The 17430-nt window shown below is 41.4% G+C and overlaps 1 protein-coding gene across 2 annotated transcripts in view; it reads right to left on the reverse strand.

Annotated features, from left to right (window-relative positions):
• Positions 1 to 7949: 7949 nt before the first annotated feature.
• The window catches only part of LOC121569939 (collagen alpha-1(XI) chain-like), a 202515-nt gene continuing 193034 nt past the window's right edge, over positions 7950 to 17430 (reverse strand). For both annotated transcript variants that reach the window (XM_041881290.2, XM_041881292.2), the window contains 10 exons: positions 16446 to 16499; positions 15483 to 15590; positions 11998 to 12051; positions 11837 to 11872; positions 11665 to 11718; positions 11281 to 11527; positions 9830 to 9942; positions 9327 to 9395; positions 8288 to 8521; positions 7950 to 8098 (listed from right to left, as the gene is read on the reverse strand). In XM_041881290.2, coding sequence (XP_041737224.1) covers positions 7952 to 8098; positions 8288 to 8521; positions 9327 to 9395; positions 9830 to 9942; positions 11281 to 11527; positions 11665 to 11718; positions 11837 to 11872; positions 11998 to 12051; positions 15483 to 15590; positions 16446 to 16499 — 1116 coding nt within the window. In that variant the 3' untranslated portion in view covers positions 7950 to 7951. The remainder of the gene's footprint in view (positions 8099 to 8287; positions 8522 to 9326; positions 9396 to 9829; positions 9943 to 11280; positions 11528 to 11664; positions 11719 to 11836; positions 11873 to 11997; positions 12052 to 15482; positions 15591 to 16445; positions 16500 to 17430) is intronic.

Raw genomic sequence — 17430 nt, forward strand, 5'->3', positions numbered from 1 at the left:
CTTTATTTTAAGAATGTAAAATGTCTGAGTAATAGTAGAGAGAATTATTTATTTCAGCTTTTCTTTATTTCATCACATTCCCAGTGGGTCAGAAGTTTACATACACTCAATTAGTATTTGGTAACATTGTCTTTAAATTGTTTAACTTGGGTCAAACGTTTCGGGTAGCCTTCCACAAGCTTCCCACAATAAGTTGGGTGAATTTTGGCCCATTCCTCCTGACAGAGATGGTGTAACTGAGTCAGGTTTGTAGGCCTCTTTGCTCGCACACGCTTTTTCAGTTCTGCCCACAAATTATCTATAGGATTGAGGTCAGGGCTTTGTGATGGCCACTCCAATACCTTGACTTTGTTGTCCTTAAGCCATTTTTCCACAACTTTGGAAGTATGCTTGGGGTCATTGTCCATTTGGAAGACCCATTTGCGACCCAGCTTTAACTTCCTGACTGATTTCTTGAGATGTTGTTTCAATATATCCACATAATTTTCCTTCCTCGTGATGCCATCTATTTTGTGAAGTGCACCAGTCCCTCCTGCAGCAAAGCACCCCCACAGCATGATGCTGCCACCCCCGTGCTTCATGGTTGAGATGGTGTTCTTTGGCTTGCAAGCAACCCCTTTTTCCTCCAAACATAACGATGATCATTATGGCCAAACAGTTCTATTTTTGTTTCATCAGACCAGAGGACATTTCTCAAAAAAGTACGATCTTTGTCCCCATGTGCAGTTGCAAACCGTAGTCTGGCTTTTTTATGGTGGTTTTGGAGCAGTGGCTTCTTCCTTGCTGAGCTGCCTTTCAGGTTATGTCGATATAGGACTTGTTTTACTGTGGATATAGATACTTTTGTACCTGTTTCCGCCAGCATCTTCACAAGGTCCTTTGCTGTTGTTCTGGGATTGATTTGCACTTTTCGCACCAAAGTACGTTCATCTCTAGGAGACAGAACGCGTCTCCTTCCTGAGCGTTATGACGGCTGCGTGGTCCCATGGTGTTTATACTTGCGTACTATTGTTTGTACAGATGAACGTGGTACCTTCAGATGTTTGGAAATTGCTCCCAGGGATGAACCAGACTTGTGGAGGTCTACAATTTATTTTCTGAGGTCTTGGCTGATTTCTTTTGATTTTCCCATGATGTCAAGCAAAGAGGCACTGATTTTAAAGGTAGGCCTTGAAATACATCCACAGGTACACCTCCAATTGACTCAAATTATGTCAATTAGCCTTTCAGAAGCTTCTAAAGCCATGACATCATTTTCTGGAAAGCTGTTTAAAGGCACAGTCAACTTAGTGTATGTAAACTTCTGACCACTGGAATTGTGATACAGTGAATTATAAGCGAAATAATCTGTCTGTAAACAATTGTTGGAAAAATTACTTGTGTCATGCACAAAGTAGATGTCCTAACCGACTTGCCAAAACTATAGTTTGTTAACAAGAAATGTGTGGAGTGGTTGAAAAACGAGTTTTAATGACTCCAACCTAAGTGTATGCAAACCTCCGACTTCAACTGTGTTTACCACTTAGATCCTGTTTCAGTAACAATGAAATCAGTGCTTCTTGTTGATTATCTGATCTACCATTTTTATAGGAGTGGTTAAAATATGCTAATAACGGTCCTCTTAGTACATACGTATGCCATCCAACCCTGGAGTAATCTCGGACTTAAAGGCTTTGATTGCATCCAGAAGTTCCTCCTCTGTAATTTGGTTTTCTGTACAGGCCTGTAATCCATCATAGGTACACGTCAACTATGACAGACAAAATGAGATTTTTTTTTCTCCAGAAAATCACATTGTAGGATTTATTATGATTTTATTTGCAAATTATGGTGGAAAATAAGTATTTGGTCAATAACAAAAGTTTCTCAATACTTTGTTATATACCCTTTGTTGGCAATGACACAGGTCAAACGTTTTCTGTAAGTCTTCACAAGGTTTTCACACACTGTTGCTGGTATTTTGGCCCATTCCTCCATGCAGATCTCCTCTAGAGCAATGATGTTTTGGGGCTGTCGCTGGGCAACACAGACTTTCAACTCCCTCCAAAGATTTTCTATGGGGTTGAGATCTGTAGACTGGCTAGGCCACTCCAGGACCTTGAAATGCTTCTTACAAAGCCACTCCTTCGTTGCCCGGGCGGTGTGTTTGGGATCATTGTCATGCTGAAAGACCCAGCCACGTTTCATCTTCAATGCCCTTGCTGATAGAAGGAGTTTTCACTCAAAATCTCATGATACATGGCCCCATTCATTCTTTCCTTTACACGGATCAGTCGTCCTGGTCCCTTTGCAGAAAAACAGCCCCAAAGCATAATGTTTCCACCCCCATGCTTCACAGTAGGTATGGTGTTCTTTGGATGCAACTCAGCATTCTTTGTCCTCCAAACACGACGAGTTGAGTTTTTATCAAAAAGTTCTATTTTGGTTTCATCTGACCATATGACATTCTCCCAATCCTCTTCTGGATCATCCAAATGCACTCTAGCAAACTTCAGACGGGCCTGGACATGTACTGGCTTAAGCAGGGGGACACGTCTGGCACTGCAGGATTTGAGTCCCTGGCGGCGTAGTGTGTTACTTTGGTCCCAGCTCTCTGCAGGTCATTCGCTAGGTCCACCCGTGTGGTTCTGGGATTTTTGCTCACTGTTCTTGTGATCATTTTGACCCCACGGGGTGAGATCTTGCGTGGAGCCCCAGATCGAGGGAGATTATCAGTGGTCTTGTATGTCTTCCATTTCCTAATAATTGCTCCCACAGTTGATTTCTTCAAACCAAGCTGCTTACCTATTGCAGATGCAGTCTTCCCAGCATGGTGCAGGTCTACAATTTTGTTTCTGGTGTCCTTTGACAGCTCTTTGGTCTTGGCCATAGTGGAGTTTGGAGTGTGACTGTTTGAGGTTGTGGACAGGTGTCTTTTATACTGATAACAAGTTCAAACAGGTGCCGTTAATACAGGTAACAAGTGGAAGACAGAGGAGCCTCTTAAATAAGAAGTTACAGGTCAGTGAGAGCCAGAAATCTAGCTTGTTTGTAGGTGACCAAATACTTATTTTCCACCATAATTTGCAAATAAATTCATTAAAAATCCTACAATGTGATTTTCAGGAAAAAATAATCTCAATTTGTCTGTCATAGTTGACGTGTGCCTATGACAGGCCTCTCTCATCTTTTTAAGTGGGAGAACTTGCACAATTGGTGGCTGACTAAATACTTTTTTCCCCCACTGTATATCTACTGCTGTATATATTATTCTGGTTTACATACGGTATGTATAGATTTCATTTTGATACCGCTACAGTGCTATTTGGGTTGTTAATTGGATGTGTCCCGCCCGCTAGATGTTTTGCCTTTCTTTTTTAGTATTGTTCTTTACATGTTGTGCTGTTTGACATTTGACTGCGTTGTCAGGAGCTAGCGACAAGGCATTTCTCTGCACCGCTATAACACTCCTGCTAAACGGCGTACGCGACCAATAGACTTTGATTTGAATTCCATACAAAGGCTCTGCGAAAACACCAACGTCACCCTCTAGTCATACTTTGCGTTCTGGGACTCACTGACTACGTTGTCCATCTGTTCTTTAGTTCTTCTTAGAACTTCAGACTCGTTTTTATGAACTCTGAAAAAAGTAATGTTGCTTCAGCTTCACTGTCTGTTGTTCAGAACAGGGCTTTGTGTGTGCCAAGACACTTGGCAGGCCCCATATGTTTCTGACAAACACAATCTTTCATAAAATGATATGGAACAGAGAGAGCATGTCCTGGTTTTTAGCATCCCCCCCCCCCTCTGATGTTTATTCCCGTTGGTTCTCTCTACAAAGACCCAGCTCCAAGAAGAAGAGAAGAATTAAGAAATATTTTGTTACTTCTGGATGGACTTGTCAGTTATGTGATTCTCAATTATTTGATTCTCCACTCTCTTTGTGGTAGAAAAAAGTGTATGTTCCTTTTTTCATGAAAAAAAAAATTACATCTGACTGTCGTTTTTGATCTCAAGCGGTGACAGAAATCGTGAAGATTAATTTGTTGTCAGATTATTTGCCTTTTTGTTTTGTTTTTGAGAGACCCCCCCTGTCGAGTTAAATCTCCACTCCATCAGTTTTGTCCATCGATTGGTGTAAGAGCCAATTTATGCTTGATCCTAAAATGTGGTGGGAGGCAACGTATGGATGGTTTGATGCAATTGCACCATCCATTCGCAGAGGCCAAATTGAGCTCCGTGCCGCATCGCCGTGCGCCTCTCAAATTCTGTAACAACGCAGAGGGCTCCGTTTATCTCCGCATTGACATGATTGGTTGATGGTAGGTGAGGGCGGGAGGTCCTGTATAAACACAAACTCACTTCCTTGACAGCTTACTTCACAACAGCTCTGCGCTGCTCGGCCAAGCGCAATAATGATGAATGCCCTGACCTCTGCAGAGGTCATATCACCGTAAATGTTGCACGGCCAATGCAGACCACGGATTGACCATGCAGTGCCTTTAATGTTGTTTGATGTCCAAACCCCACTGTCGAAGAAAGGAAACCAGTTTAAGAGAACACGTTTTCATTAGTTTTCAAATCAGATCGGATTAAAAAAATCATGTTTGCAAGCAGTGATTACACAAAACACTCCAGGTAATCATGGTCCCAATATTCTTCTAGCACTCAAGTTTAGTTTCTGAAACAACTCACTGCAACTGTCAACAACAGAACTCATTCAGAGAGAAAGAAAAATCACAGCACGTTGTCGTCTGAATAAAAACAAAAAAAGACACCACACACAATCTGACCCCACTAGCTCTATGAAAACACACTGGAGTTAATACTAAACAAGCTAAACTTGTTGTCCAATTGAAATGATAGATTCTATTTTATTATAGTGCCGTTTACTTGTAATTATTCAGTCAAAATAAACCATTTAGAAAATACCACTATCCACATGTAACATTTATGACAGTTATAACATCAATTCATCATATAATCAATATTATTATTTTTTTGTACAAACTATTTTAAAGTAAAGGATGGCATCCAGATCCTGTTGAACTCATACAGACAGCCACAGAAATACAGTATATCCTGTTGAACTCATACAGACAGCCACTGAAAGACATCCTGTTGAACTCATGCAGAGAGCCCCAGAAAGACATCCTGTTGAACTCATACAGACAGCCACTGAAATATATCATGTTGAACTCATACAGAGAGCCCCAGAAAGACATCCTGTTGAACTCATACAGAGAGCCCCAGAAATACATCCTGTTGAACTCATACAGAGAGCCCCAGAAATACATCCTGTTGAACTCATACAGAGAGCCCCAGAAATACATCCTGTTGAAATCATACAGAGAGCCACTGAAATACATCCTGTTGAACTCATACATACAGCAACAGAAAGATAACTAAATGTGCGACCCAGACTTACATTTCTAAGTGGATTCACATCCTTGTGTGCATCAATTTCCTTAGATAATCAAATTAAGATATTGGAAAGGCTTAATAACATACTAATGAGATATCCTGTATTCACAGCAACATTACATACAGTATACTATATACAAGCAAAAAGCTAAGTTATAATGAACTTCTTAAACTCCCTCTGAAATCAGCACATCGACAGCCTCAATAGCATTTCAACTTTTCCAGACTGTCTCGTTTCCCCAATAAGGTTTCCCAAAGGTCTTGATCATGTCTGGTGGTAATCTTATTGAAAAATAAAACATCTGTCATTCTTAAATATTATTGAACTCACCATGTAGATGTTATGAAACGTTGATTTAATTTGTTCATATTTGTTCATAGTTTTTTTCAGCATTACCAGAAAACTAAATCCATGAAAAGTATTGTCAGTATTGTTCAAAGAGAGACAATCATCGTTTGTGTTGTCCAATGTCCTTGAAGATTCACACAACCTCCATATAATACCTTGAAGTGCTTTAGACAACAATACAATTCATGGTAGAACATATCTATAGATTGCCACACCAGATAATGTGACTTAACCAAAACATATTGGCATCCATTATACTGGGAGTTGCAGGTTAGGTACTGTTTGATGTAGCACAGAGAATTTTTGACCAACCTTAGCTTTGCGATACTGTCTTCGTCCTCGACTCGTGGAAACAGCAGTCTCATAAAATGTCAGTGTCCAGTTGCAGGGGGTCCGTTTGAATTTAGAAAATGATCCGTTATTAAAATAAATAAAATAAAATCTCCATGAAGTAATCCAACAATGTGTACGCTGCCATCTTGTCTTTTTCAAATCTTCTCTCATTGATTGAGACAGGTTGTTCCCCCCAAAAGTGCCGCATGTCGTGAAGACAGACACCTGTGTCGATCAATGAGAGAAGACTTGAAACAGACAAGATGGCAGCATACACATTGTTGGATTACTTCATGGAGCAAAAAAAAATTGATTTATTTTAATAACAGATCATTTTCTAAATTCAAATGGACACCCTGCAACTGGAAATTGACATTTTACGGTCCATAATTTTCTGTGCTACACCAAACAGTAGCTAACCTGTAACTCCCAGTATAATGGTACCAAAAAAAACACTGGTTAAATCACATTATCTGGTGTGACAATCTGTAGCTTGGTAGTGCATTGATGCCACATCTCCTGTCCTCTCTCTTTTACAAAAAAATGTAAAACAAACAATGCAGACATTTTGTTCAATGTAGTTTAGAATCCAGTTTTAATGTTTAAATGAACCATAAAAAGCACATTAAAACATTTTCTCATTTAGTTACAAAAATGGGTCACCTAAAGTTCTTATCAATGCATCACAGAAGGATCTGAACAGAGGATGTCTAACCCGTAAGGATTTCTCTTAAATATCCCCCCCCAAATATATCAACTTAATTGTTTAACCAAGGTATATTCAGGGCATAACATCCTCAGATCTTAATGGTTATCAAGAAAGTTTGAGGTATACAACCCCCCCAAAAATGTAAAAAAAAAAAAATAGATTTGAATAGAATGAAAACCAAAAGTAGAGTTCAATAAAAAGTAAAACGAATGCCATGATTGCTTAATACAAGCACAGTATCACAACATTAGTGGGATGTGTTGCAATATGAGAGTTGGTGAAAGTTGTTTTCGAAAGGCAAAACTGCAAATAACATATAGCTTTGGATGGTCAATATATACAAAGGGGATACATTATTAGGTACACTGTATGTATTTATCGACAAAATATAATTATGTTTTATTTCTGTCTGTCTTTATTAATTTCTTTAATATATATATTTTATTTATTTTTTGAATATTGAAATTAAGTGCCAGATGAGATTCTGATACACAAGCAAGTTTTGAAAGTCGATTCAGAAATAACAGTATTGTACAAAATAATAATAATTAAAAAAAATATTATCAAAATACACCTTCTTTCTTAGCACCTCTTAATTTTTGTGTGTTTTGAACAAGCACCATTGTAGTATTTATTTTTGTACAGCACCTGGAGAATCCAGAAAAGAGGTCTCTCTCTTTCTCTCTCTTTCTCTCTCGTCTCTCGACCTCCCTCGTTTTTCTCCTGTTCTGCTCTGCAACACCTTCAAATGTCCTTCACCTTTGCTCCATAACAGGTTTAAGTCATGTGATTCTAGCCCTACAAGGGCAACAAGTCTTGTCCTGGTAAAACATACATGGCAAGCAAGATCTGTTCCCTACATCATTTCTTATTAAAAACTTGAATGTCACATGGAAAAAGGTGGGGGGGCTGGGTACTGGGGTTAGGTGGTATGGAAAAGGTTGGGGGGCTGGGTTGGGGGGTTTGGAAAGGGGGGCTGGGTTGGGGTCTTGGTTGGGGGGGGGGTGGGGGTTGGTAAGGGGGGCTGGGTTGGGGTCTTGGTTGGGGGGGGTTTGGTAAGGGAGGCTGGGTTGGGGTCTTGGTTGGGGGGGGTTTGGTGGTATCCAAAATGTCTTGACCCCGCCAAGTGTTGTTTTTCTTTTTAGCCAAGGAAGCAGTTAGCCAAGGAAGCAGACTGGACCCACTTCAAATCCAAACTTCTGGCTGGCATCTCCAAAGTCATTCAACCTGACATCGATGATGGGAACCTGATCGATCTTGGGAGTATTAATCTCCATAACAGTCTTTCCATAGCCCTTCCTCGTCTGTAAAGAGAGAATATTTTTTTTTTTTAAATGTTTAACACTTTCAGCAGTCAGACACAACCTCATTGGAGCTATGAAACAAGTCCAACAAAACAATCAATGGGGACATTTTACATACTTGACAGACTTTCCCAAAAGTACTTGAACTATCACTATAACGGACAGGCAGTATCGAGGGGAAGCCCTTACCGCGCATCCGTCTGTGAGGGGCCTGATGTAGGGGTTGCTGTCGCAGGACATCTCCTCGTCGTTGGATCCTAGGAATCGCAGCGCCTTGTCGTAGCTGTCTGTGGTCTCATCGTGCCACACCACAGACTTGTAGCAGCTATAGGTGAAGTTCTGCCTGGCCGAGGCAGTCAGTAGTTTCAGGAAGTTCATCTGAACCTCGCTTATTGTGTTGCCGGCTGCGTCAACGTATGAAAACTGTTTATTGGGTGTGAGAGATAACAGAAAATAGATTGAGAGGTCAGAAATGGAAACATGGGATTGGATACAATATACTGCTTAGAAGTGTTCTATCCCAAGAGTTCTTATAAAACACGAGAAAGGCTTACAGCTTCCAAAATGACTGATTCAAGGCAGAAAGGAGTTGGAGCACTCAACAAAAAAGGCAGAGATGTATTTATTTTAGCTCACTTTAATCCACTGTACAGGATGAGAACAGGTGACTGAAGTTTCAAAGTCAAGCTGACACCTTCCTCCTCCACTTCTGGCTCGAATTAGTCCTTTTGGAAGTTTTTCTTGGTAAGCCATTCTCATGAATTTGCTGAAGCAAAGGCCCACCTCAACTCTTCTTATTAAACATGCTGTCAGCATCAGTTATACAATCTCTCTCTCAGACGGATGGCCAAACTGAGTCTTAAAGCAATAGAAAAATAATATTTCCCTCCTCATCTTTGAGCCTCCTTCATCAATCCCAGACTGTATGAAATAGGAATGTGAACAGTCCGAGGGGGCTGGGGAGAGGTCTTATATGAGAGGTCTGGATTCCTTTGTGGCTTAGCGACCTGGGGTCACTTCCAGAGACACTTTTATGTGCCTCTCTTCTATCAGTCTTTGTGGCCTAACTGCCACTTCTGAAGAGCCTCTGTACTGACAGACAGAAGGCAGAGAGATGGCCAAGTGGGAGCCCGAGAAATCATTTTAGTTTAGTATTGTGGAGAGGAGACATTTCTTTTGAGAAGAGAAACAGAGGAGGATGAAAGCGTGGAGTTGAGGGAGTACTTACTGTTTTTCCATGCTTAAACTCACTGAACCACGACCCTGGAACTTCTTTGGGCCATGAAGATATTCTGACCTGTAGAGCCAAACAAATGAAGCACCTATTTACTGAGAAGAACACAGTTTTCTTCCTACAATTTAAGAGCTGGTTCCTGGAATTAGGTTTAGTTTTGATCCGTCAAACGTAGTGCAATATACAGCTAGATACCCCTTCCCTCAGATCTTAACATACAGGAAAATCACTACAGTATAGCAGTTGAATAAAAAATTCATATATCAGTTTGTTTCTGACAGTTAGGTTTAGGGTTAGGGTTAAATGTAAATGGCCAAGCAGTGAACCCATCAAACATCACCAACCATGCATCTCCCAGTCCCATGGCCCTCACTAGCATTGTGAGTGACCACATCAGAACATGATCTAGAATTCAACAAGACCATGGCTTGACTCTGTGCTTTACTTGGTAGCATGAGTGTGTCGTCCTCTTGGAGGAAACAAAAAATGCCACTCACGCCGCTGGACTTCTTATCTGGGAAGATGCAGGTCTCTCCTCCAGCCGTGAAGTTACAATAGACGGAAAAGGAGTCCCCTGAGCATCCCTGGTTAGGATCTATCCAGTACTCGCCTGTGGAACAAAACCCAATGATGCAATGAAATACCTCTAATAATTACTATAATAATATTATTCAGATAATCTAATAATTTAATAATTTAATAATATGCAGTTCTCTCTAGTTCTAAGGTTCCACCGACAACTAAAAACTAAAATCTAAAAACTAAAAATGTCAAAACTAAAACACGTTTAACTGCTCTATGAGAACCATGTGTTGGATCAAGGAAGATTACAGACGACGTAAATCATGCTACCACATGTCATGCTTAAATAGATAAAAAGGAATATGTTCATATGTTTAGCCACAACAGATCTTCTAACATTCAGTGCAAACATTTAACAGGTACTAAGTGATGGGATATCAGTCCTTGCCCGAAACAGGTAACCCTCATTGAGTCTTGTATTAATCCACGTCCTCATTTCGAGTCATAGACCAAATGGCACAGTTCTAAGCAATCTTGTGTCTACAGTATACCATGTCAAGTCAACCCCATGGCTATTTCATATATAGGGTTACCTACTGATCATAGCATGTTTGTGTTAGAGAATCCCGCAGCTGTGGCCTTGGACTGATTCATGTAAATGTCAGAAGTAATGATTTCGAAATATCGATCTCATTGTAATTCTGGCTTCTGAAACTAACACAGACATTTTGATAAATACTGAGACTTGGATAAACAAGTCTGGTGACAGACTGATGTGTCTCTGAATGGATATAATGTGTATACTGTAGATCTGACAGAGGTGGGGGTGTCACCATATCCATAAAGAAAACTTGAATGTTGCTGTGTGTAATATCACCTCTGTCCCCAAGCAATTTGAATGTCTTGTTCTAAATGTGGGCCTTGGTAATAATGCCCAACTAACGTTTGTGGGAGTTTATCACCCTCCCTCTGCCCTCCCAATTGCTCTTAGAAAATTGTCTGACTTGCTTTCTAACTATGATAAATCTGAATGATTAATATTGGGAGTAAATGAGACGCTGGTTTCAATTGGTTCCCCTGAGTAAATAAAAGTACAAAAATAAAAAAAATAAACTTTGAAAGGTCATAGAATGACCTGGTAATTCTCTGTATTAAGTTTGGGAAAAACAAACCCCAAAAGTTTCTCACTGAAGGTCTGTTAATGTTAAGTATAACCTCAATAAAGTCTTGTTCTCAGTGCTATTTAAATTCACCACTGCAACACACTCTACCTACAAATATATAATCTACATCCCAATATCATCTCTACAAAATGAGCAAAACAGCATTCACAGCTAACGGATTCCTTGTCTAGCTAAACAAAATGGCCACAAATCCCAGCCATAGCATTAGCATATTACCCATAACACCCCTCTCTGTGACTCACCATTGGGGAACTCTGGGTGTGCGAGCTGCAGGTCTTTGCAGGTCCTGGCTGGGTTGTTCTGTGTGCCCATGGGGTACTTCATCCTCTCAATGTCCTGTTTGAGGTTGTTGAGCGAGCCGAAGATGTCCTCCATGCCCTCTCCGTAGTCCATCATGGTGCCTGCAGCGTCCGCCTGCATGTCTGCGTGTCTGCGGTTCTTCTTGGGCGACTGGATGGGCAGTGGCTGGATCACCTCACCAGGGGGACCCTTTAGAGCAGAGAGGGGAATCCCATAGTGTCACAACGTTTTCTACAAATAACCTCATGAATTCCAGCTAAAAACAGAATTGCCCTATTTTTTTATCTTAGAGTGGACCCCCAAATTAATGTACAAGTAATACTCACAGGAGAACCAGGTGGACCGATCGTACCGGTGTCTCCCTTCTGACCAGCAGGACCCTGGAAAGAGCATGGAGATTAAGACATGTTGTCATCTCTGGATTTCACAAGCACTCCTTTAAATGACTGTCACAGGACTTTCACCAGTTGATACAGAGAGTGGTTGAACAGAACTTACTGATGAACCTTTAGCTCCCTTGGGACCTCCAGGGCCCTGGAAGAGACAACACACACCGCAGAATGAGTAAAGAGGAGATGACTATGTTGTATCATTACATGGACGTGTTAACTATGAGACTATACTCTAAATAAAATAGAGAAAACAGGGGACAGTCTTACAGGCAGGCCGGGAGGGCCAGGGGGACCGAGAGGACCTGAAGCTCCGCTGATACCCTGGGGAGAAGAGACCAGATATCAGTGAGACAACAGTGAGAGAACAGTGGCGCGACAGTGAGACATCAGTGGGACATCAGTGGGACATCAGTGAGACATCAGTGGGACATCAGTGAAACAACAGTGGGACATCAGTGGGACATCAGTGGGACAACAGTGAGACATCAGTGGGACATCAGTGAAACAACAGTGGGACATCAGTGGGACATCAGTGGGACAACAGTGAGACATCAGTGGGACATCAGTGAGACATCAGTGGGACATCAGTGAGACAACAGTGGGATGACAGTCGGACATCAGTGGGACATCAGTGGGATGACAGTAAGACAACAGTGGGACATCAGTGGGACATCAGTGGGACATCAGTGGGACATCAGTGGGATGACAGTGGGACATCAGTGAGACAACAGTGGGACATCAGTGAGACATCAGTGGGACATCAGTGGGATGACAGTGGGACATCAGTGAGACAACAGTGGGACATCAGTGAGAGATCAGTGGGACATCAGTGGGATAACAGTGAGACATCAGTGGGACATCAGTGGGACATCAGTGGGATGACAGTGACACATCAGTGGGACATCAGTGGGACATCAGTAGGACATCAGTGGGACATCAGTGAGACATCAGTGGGACATCAGTGGGACATCAGTGGGACATCAGTGGAACATCAGTGAGACATCAGTGGGACATCAGTAGGACATCAGTGAGACATCAGTAGGACATCAGTGAGACATCAGTGGGACATCAGTGGGACATCAGTAGGACATCAGTGAGACATCAGTAGGACATCAGTGGGACATCAGTGGGACATCAGTGAGACATCAGTGGGACATCAGTGGGACATCAGTAGGACATCAGTGGGACATCAGTAGGACATCAGTGAGACATCAGTAGGACATCAGTGAGACATCAGTGGGACATCAGTGGGACATCAGTAGGACATCAGTGAGACATCAGTGAGACATCAGTGGGACATCAGTGGGACATCAGTGGGACATCAGTGGGACATCAGTGGGATAAAGAGTGGCTAGATTGCAAGGGAAACAATAACAACCTCTAGCAACGTTTTCATGAGCCCTGAAATGTAGTTTGTATTTCCGATTGTCATTGTGCTATTTTGGTGAGCCATACAGCTAGATGGAGACCCCCATTCTTCTGTTTCTCAAGCCTAAACTAGAGACAGACAGATGGACACCCCCATTCTGCTCAGACATATAGAAAAAAAAGTGACATTACAATTCCATTAGGCTTTAATCTAAAGATGATAAATCCATTCCTTCACCTTAAATTACGGACTGGGGCCGCTGAAAGGCCATGATGGGTCTCAAACTGCACTATTCACTCAATCTGCAATGTTTATTTAATAATGGATGAGCGCCTTAATGTCGAGCTTCATCAGGCTAGAGCACTGACCCTGTCCGAGTACTGCTTAACATTTATATCTCCCAGGCATAAAAATGGGTTTGGGATATAGGACAGTGAGGGAAATAAGTATTTGATCCCCTGCTGATTTTGTACGTTTTGCCGACTGACAAAGAAATGATCAGTCTATAATTTTAATGGTAGGTTTATTTGAACAGTGAGAACAAGAATAACAACAAAAAAATCCAGAAAATAATGAATGTCAAACATGTTATAAATTGATTTGCATTTTAGGAAAAAAATAAAATAAGTATTTGACCCCTCTGCAAAACATGACTTAGTACTTGGTGGCAAAACCCTTGTTGGCAATCACAGAGGTCAGACGTTTCTTGTAGTTGGCCACCAGGTTTGCACACATCTCAGGAGGGATTTTGTTCCACTCCTCTTTGCAGATCTTCTCCAAGTCATTAAGATTTCGAAAGCTGACGTTTGGCAACTCGAACCTTCAGCTCCCTCCACAGATTTTCTATGGGATTAAGGTCTGGAGACTGGCTAGGCCACTCCAGGACCTTAATGTGCTTCTTCTTGAGCCACTCCTTTGTTGCCTTGGCCGTGTGTTTTGGGTCATTGTCATGCTGGAATAACCATCCACGACCCATTACAATGCCCTGGCTGAGGGAAGGAGGTTCTCACCCAAGATTTGACGGTACATGGCCCCGTCCATCGTCCCTTTGATGCGGTGAAGTTGTCCTGTCCCCTTAGCAGAAAAACACCTCCAAAGCATAATGTTTCCACCTCCATGTTTGACGGTGGGGATGGTGTTCTTGGGGTTATAGGCAGCATTCCTCCTCCAAACACGGCGAGTTGAGTTGATGCCAAAGAGCTCGACTTTGGTCTCATCTGACCACAACACTTTCACACAGTTCTCCTCTGAATCATTCAGATGTTCATTGGCAAACTTCAGACGGGCCTGTATATGTGCTTTCTTGAGCAGGGGGACATTGCGGGCACTGCAGGATTTCAGTCCTTCACGGCGTAGTGTGTTACCAATTGTTTTCTTGGTGACTATGGTCCCAGCTGCCTTGAGATCATTGACAAGATCCTCCCGTGTAGTTCTGGGCTGATTACTCACTGTTCTCATGATCATTTTATCTCCACGAGGTGAGATCTTGCATGGAGCCCCAGGCCGAGGGAGATTGACAGTGCTTTTGTGTTTCTTCCATTTGCGAATAATCGCACCAACTGTTGTCACCTTCTCACCAAGCTGCTTGGCGATGGTCTTGTAGCCCATTCCAGCCTTGGGTAGGTCTACAATCTTGTCCCTGACATCCTTGGAGAGCTCTTTGGTCTTGGCCATGGTGGAGAGTTTGTAATCTGATTGATTGATTGCTTCTGTGGACAGGTGTCTTTTATACAGGTAACAAGCTGAGATTAGGAGCACTCCCTTTAAGAGTGTGCTCCTAATCTCAGCACGTTACCTGTATAAAAGACACCTGGGAGCCAGAAATCTTTCTGATTGAGAGGGGGTCAAATACTTATTTCCCTCATTAAAATGCAAATCAATTTATAACATTTTTGACATGCGTTTTTCTGGATTTTTGTTGTTGTTATTCTGTCTCTCACTGTTCAAATAAACCTACCATTAAAATTATAGACTGATCATATCTTTGTCAGTGGGCAAACGTACAAAATCAGCAGGGGATCAAATACTTTTTATCCCCTCACTGTATATCGGATGAAGCTGGGATAGAAATACGAGGTTATCAGTGTTCCACAGAATGCAGAGCATTACAATCAATTTAGACGTTATACTGGTTTTTATTCTGTATAACTGACCTTTCTCAAGGATTATGTTGACTTTGGAAGATGACAAAAGCTTGTATATTTGTATATGAGTAATGGTCAAGTCAAGTGAGTATTTATTTATTAATGGTATAGGCTCAATGCATGTCTATACGAGTCCTAGCAACTGTAGGTGGCTGCAATCAGACCAATGGCATTGTATTTCCTGCTGGAGGGCGTATAGGTTGACGAATGGCAAGGTGATGAGGTCATTTATCACTTACACCGTCGCCCTTGCCTCCGTGTGAACCCTGGGGTCCAGGCAAGCCTCGGTCTCCCTTCTCTCCCTGCTCGCCAGGGGGTCCAATCAGCCCAATCAGACCTGGATGACCCTGGAGGACACACACACACACAAACTAGAGTCACGAGGACTGGGACAATTGAGAACACACAGGACACCTACAGTAAAAAACATTTGAAGACGATTCCATGCCTGGCACCAGTACAACCCTACTATAGCCGTTACCATTCCATCAGGTGAAAAAAATAATAATCGGAAACACTCATTATTCTACACATCTGAAAGCATTTTCACAGAAACAACTTTTTTCGACTGACAAAATAATTTATTAGAATTTCTCTAAATGCAACTGAGGATAATATTCACAACAACAATGTCTGGAAAATACGAGTGCCCTCTCCAGTCCCATTGATTTGAAAACATGAAAAATGAAAATGAAAATGAAAAGCTTGTGTCCTTTTAAACCAATCCCTGTCAATCCTGCTCTTATAATTTGTGGGTGGCCATAACAGCAGTGTCCTGTGCTGCATTACTGACTTTAACACTCTAAATTCACTGGCAGATCTGACGCTGTGCATCAAATGGAGCCTGCAATGGGGTAGGGCCCTATACAATTCAAACTGGCTACCAGATTTCTCAAAATGTCACTTTTAGTTTACTGCATATTTGGAGAAATATATACGTTTGAGTTCTTTGAGTTTCAAACTTTGAGTTTCAGACACAGTTGTGTCGAATACATGAATTTAAATGTATCGCTCCACCGAAATATGTTGTTTGACCTTTCTAGAAAAAGCTAATTGTAGGGTTCAGATGAGTGGAGGTCCAATCCCAGCCACGCTCATGGCCATGGTCTCCAACCCACTAAAGGTTAAACTCCCAACCCCTTCTCGGATCGGAGAAATCAAATCAATAAGTGCTTTGGGATGGGAAATTGAGGCGGGCTCACCTTTTCACCCTTGGTGCCGGGGTCACCCTTCAGACCTGGGAGACCAGGGGGTCCCTAATTATCACAAAAAGACAAGAGGTTTAGACATAAATTACACCACCACAGTAGAGAGAGAGAGAGATAATGAGATAGAGAAGTAGATAGAGATAATGAGATAGAGAAGTAGAGAGAGATAATGAGATAGAGAAGTAGAGAGAGATAATGAGATAGAGAAGTAGAGATAGAGATAATGAGATAGAGAAGTAGAGAGAGATAATGAGATAGAGAAGTAGAGAGAGATAATGAGATAGAGAAGTAGAGAGAGATAATGAGATAGAGTAGTAGAGAGAAAGATAATGAGATAGAGAAGTAGAGAGAGATAATGAAATAGAGAAGTAGAGAGAGATAATGAGATAGAGAAGTAGAGAGATAATGAGATAGAGAAGTAGAGAGAGATAATGAGATAGAGAAGTAGAGAGAGATAATGAAATAGAGAAGTAGAGAGAGATAATGAGATAGAGAAGTAGAGAGAGATAATGAGATAGAGAAGTAGAGATAGACATAATGAGATAGAGAAGTAGAGAGAGATAATGAGATAGAGAAGTAGAGAGAGATAATGAGATAGAGAAGTAGAGAGAGATAATGAGATAGAGAAGTAGAGAGAGATAATGAGATAGAGAAGTAGAGAGAGATAATGAGATAGAGAAGTAGAGAGAGATAATGAGATAGAGAAGTAGAGAGAGATAATGAAATAGAGAAGTAGAGAGAGATAATGAGATAGAGAAGTAGAGATAGAGATAATGAGATAGAGAAGTAGCGATAGAGATAATGAGATAGAGAAGTAGAGAGATATAATGAGATAGAGAAGTAGAGAGAGATATTGAGATAGAGAAGTAGAGAGAGATAATGAGATAGAGAAGTAGAGAGAGATAATGAGATAGAGAAGTAGAGAGAGAGATAATGAGATAGAGAAGTAGAGAGAGATAATGAGATAGAGAAGTAGAGA

The sequence above is a fragment of the Coregonus clupeaformis genome, chromosome 7 (assembly GCF_020615455.1).
Source record: "Coregonus clupeaformis isolate EN_2021a chromosome 7, ASM2061545v1, whole genome shotgun sequence".
NCBI classification, from domain to species: domain Eukaryota; kingdom Metazoa; phylum Chordata; class Actinopteri; order Salmoniformes; family Salmonidae; genus Coregonus; species Coregonus clupeaformis.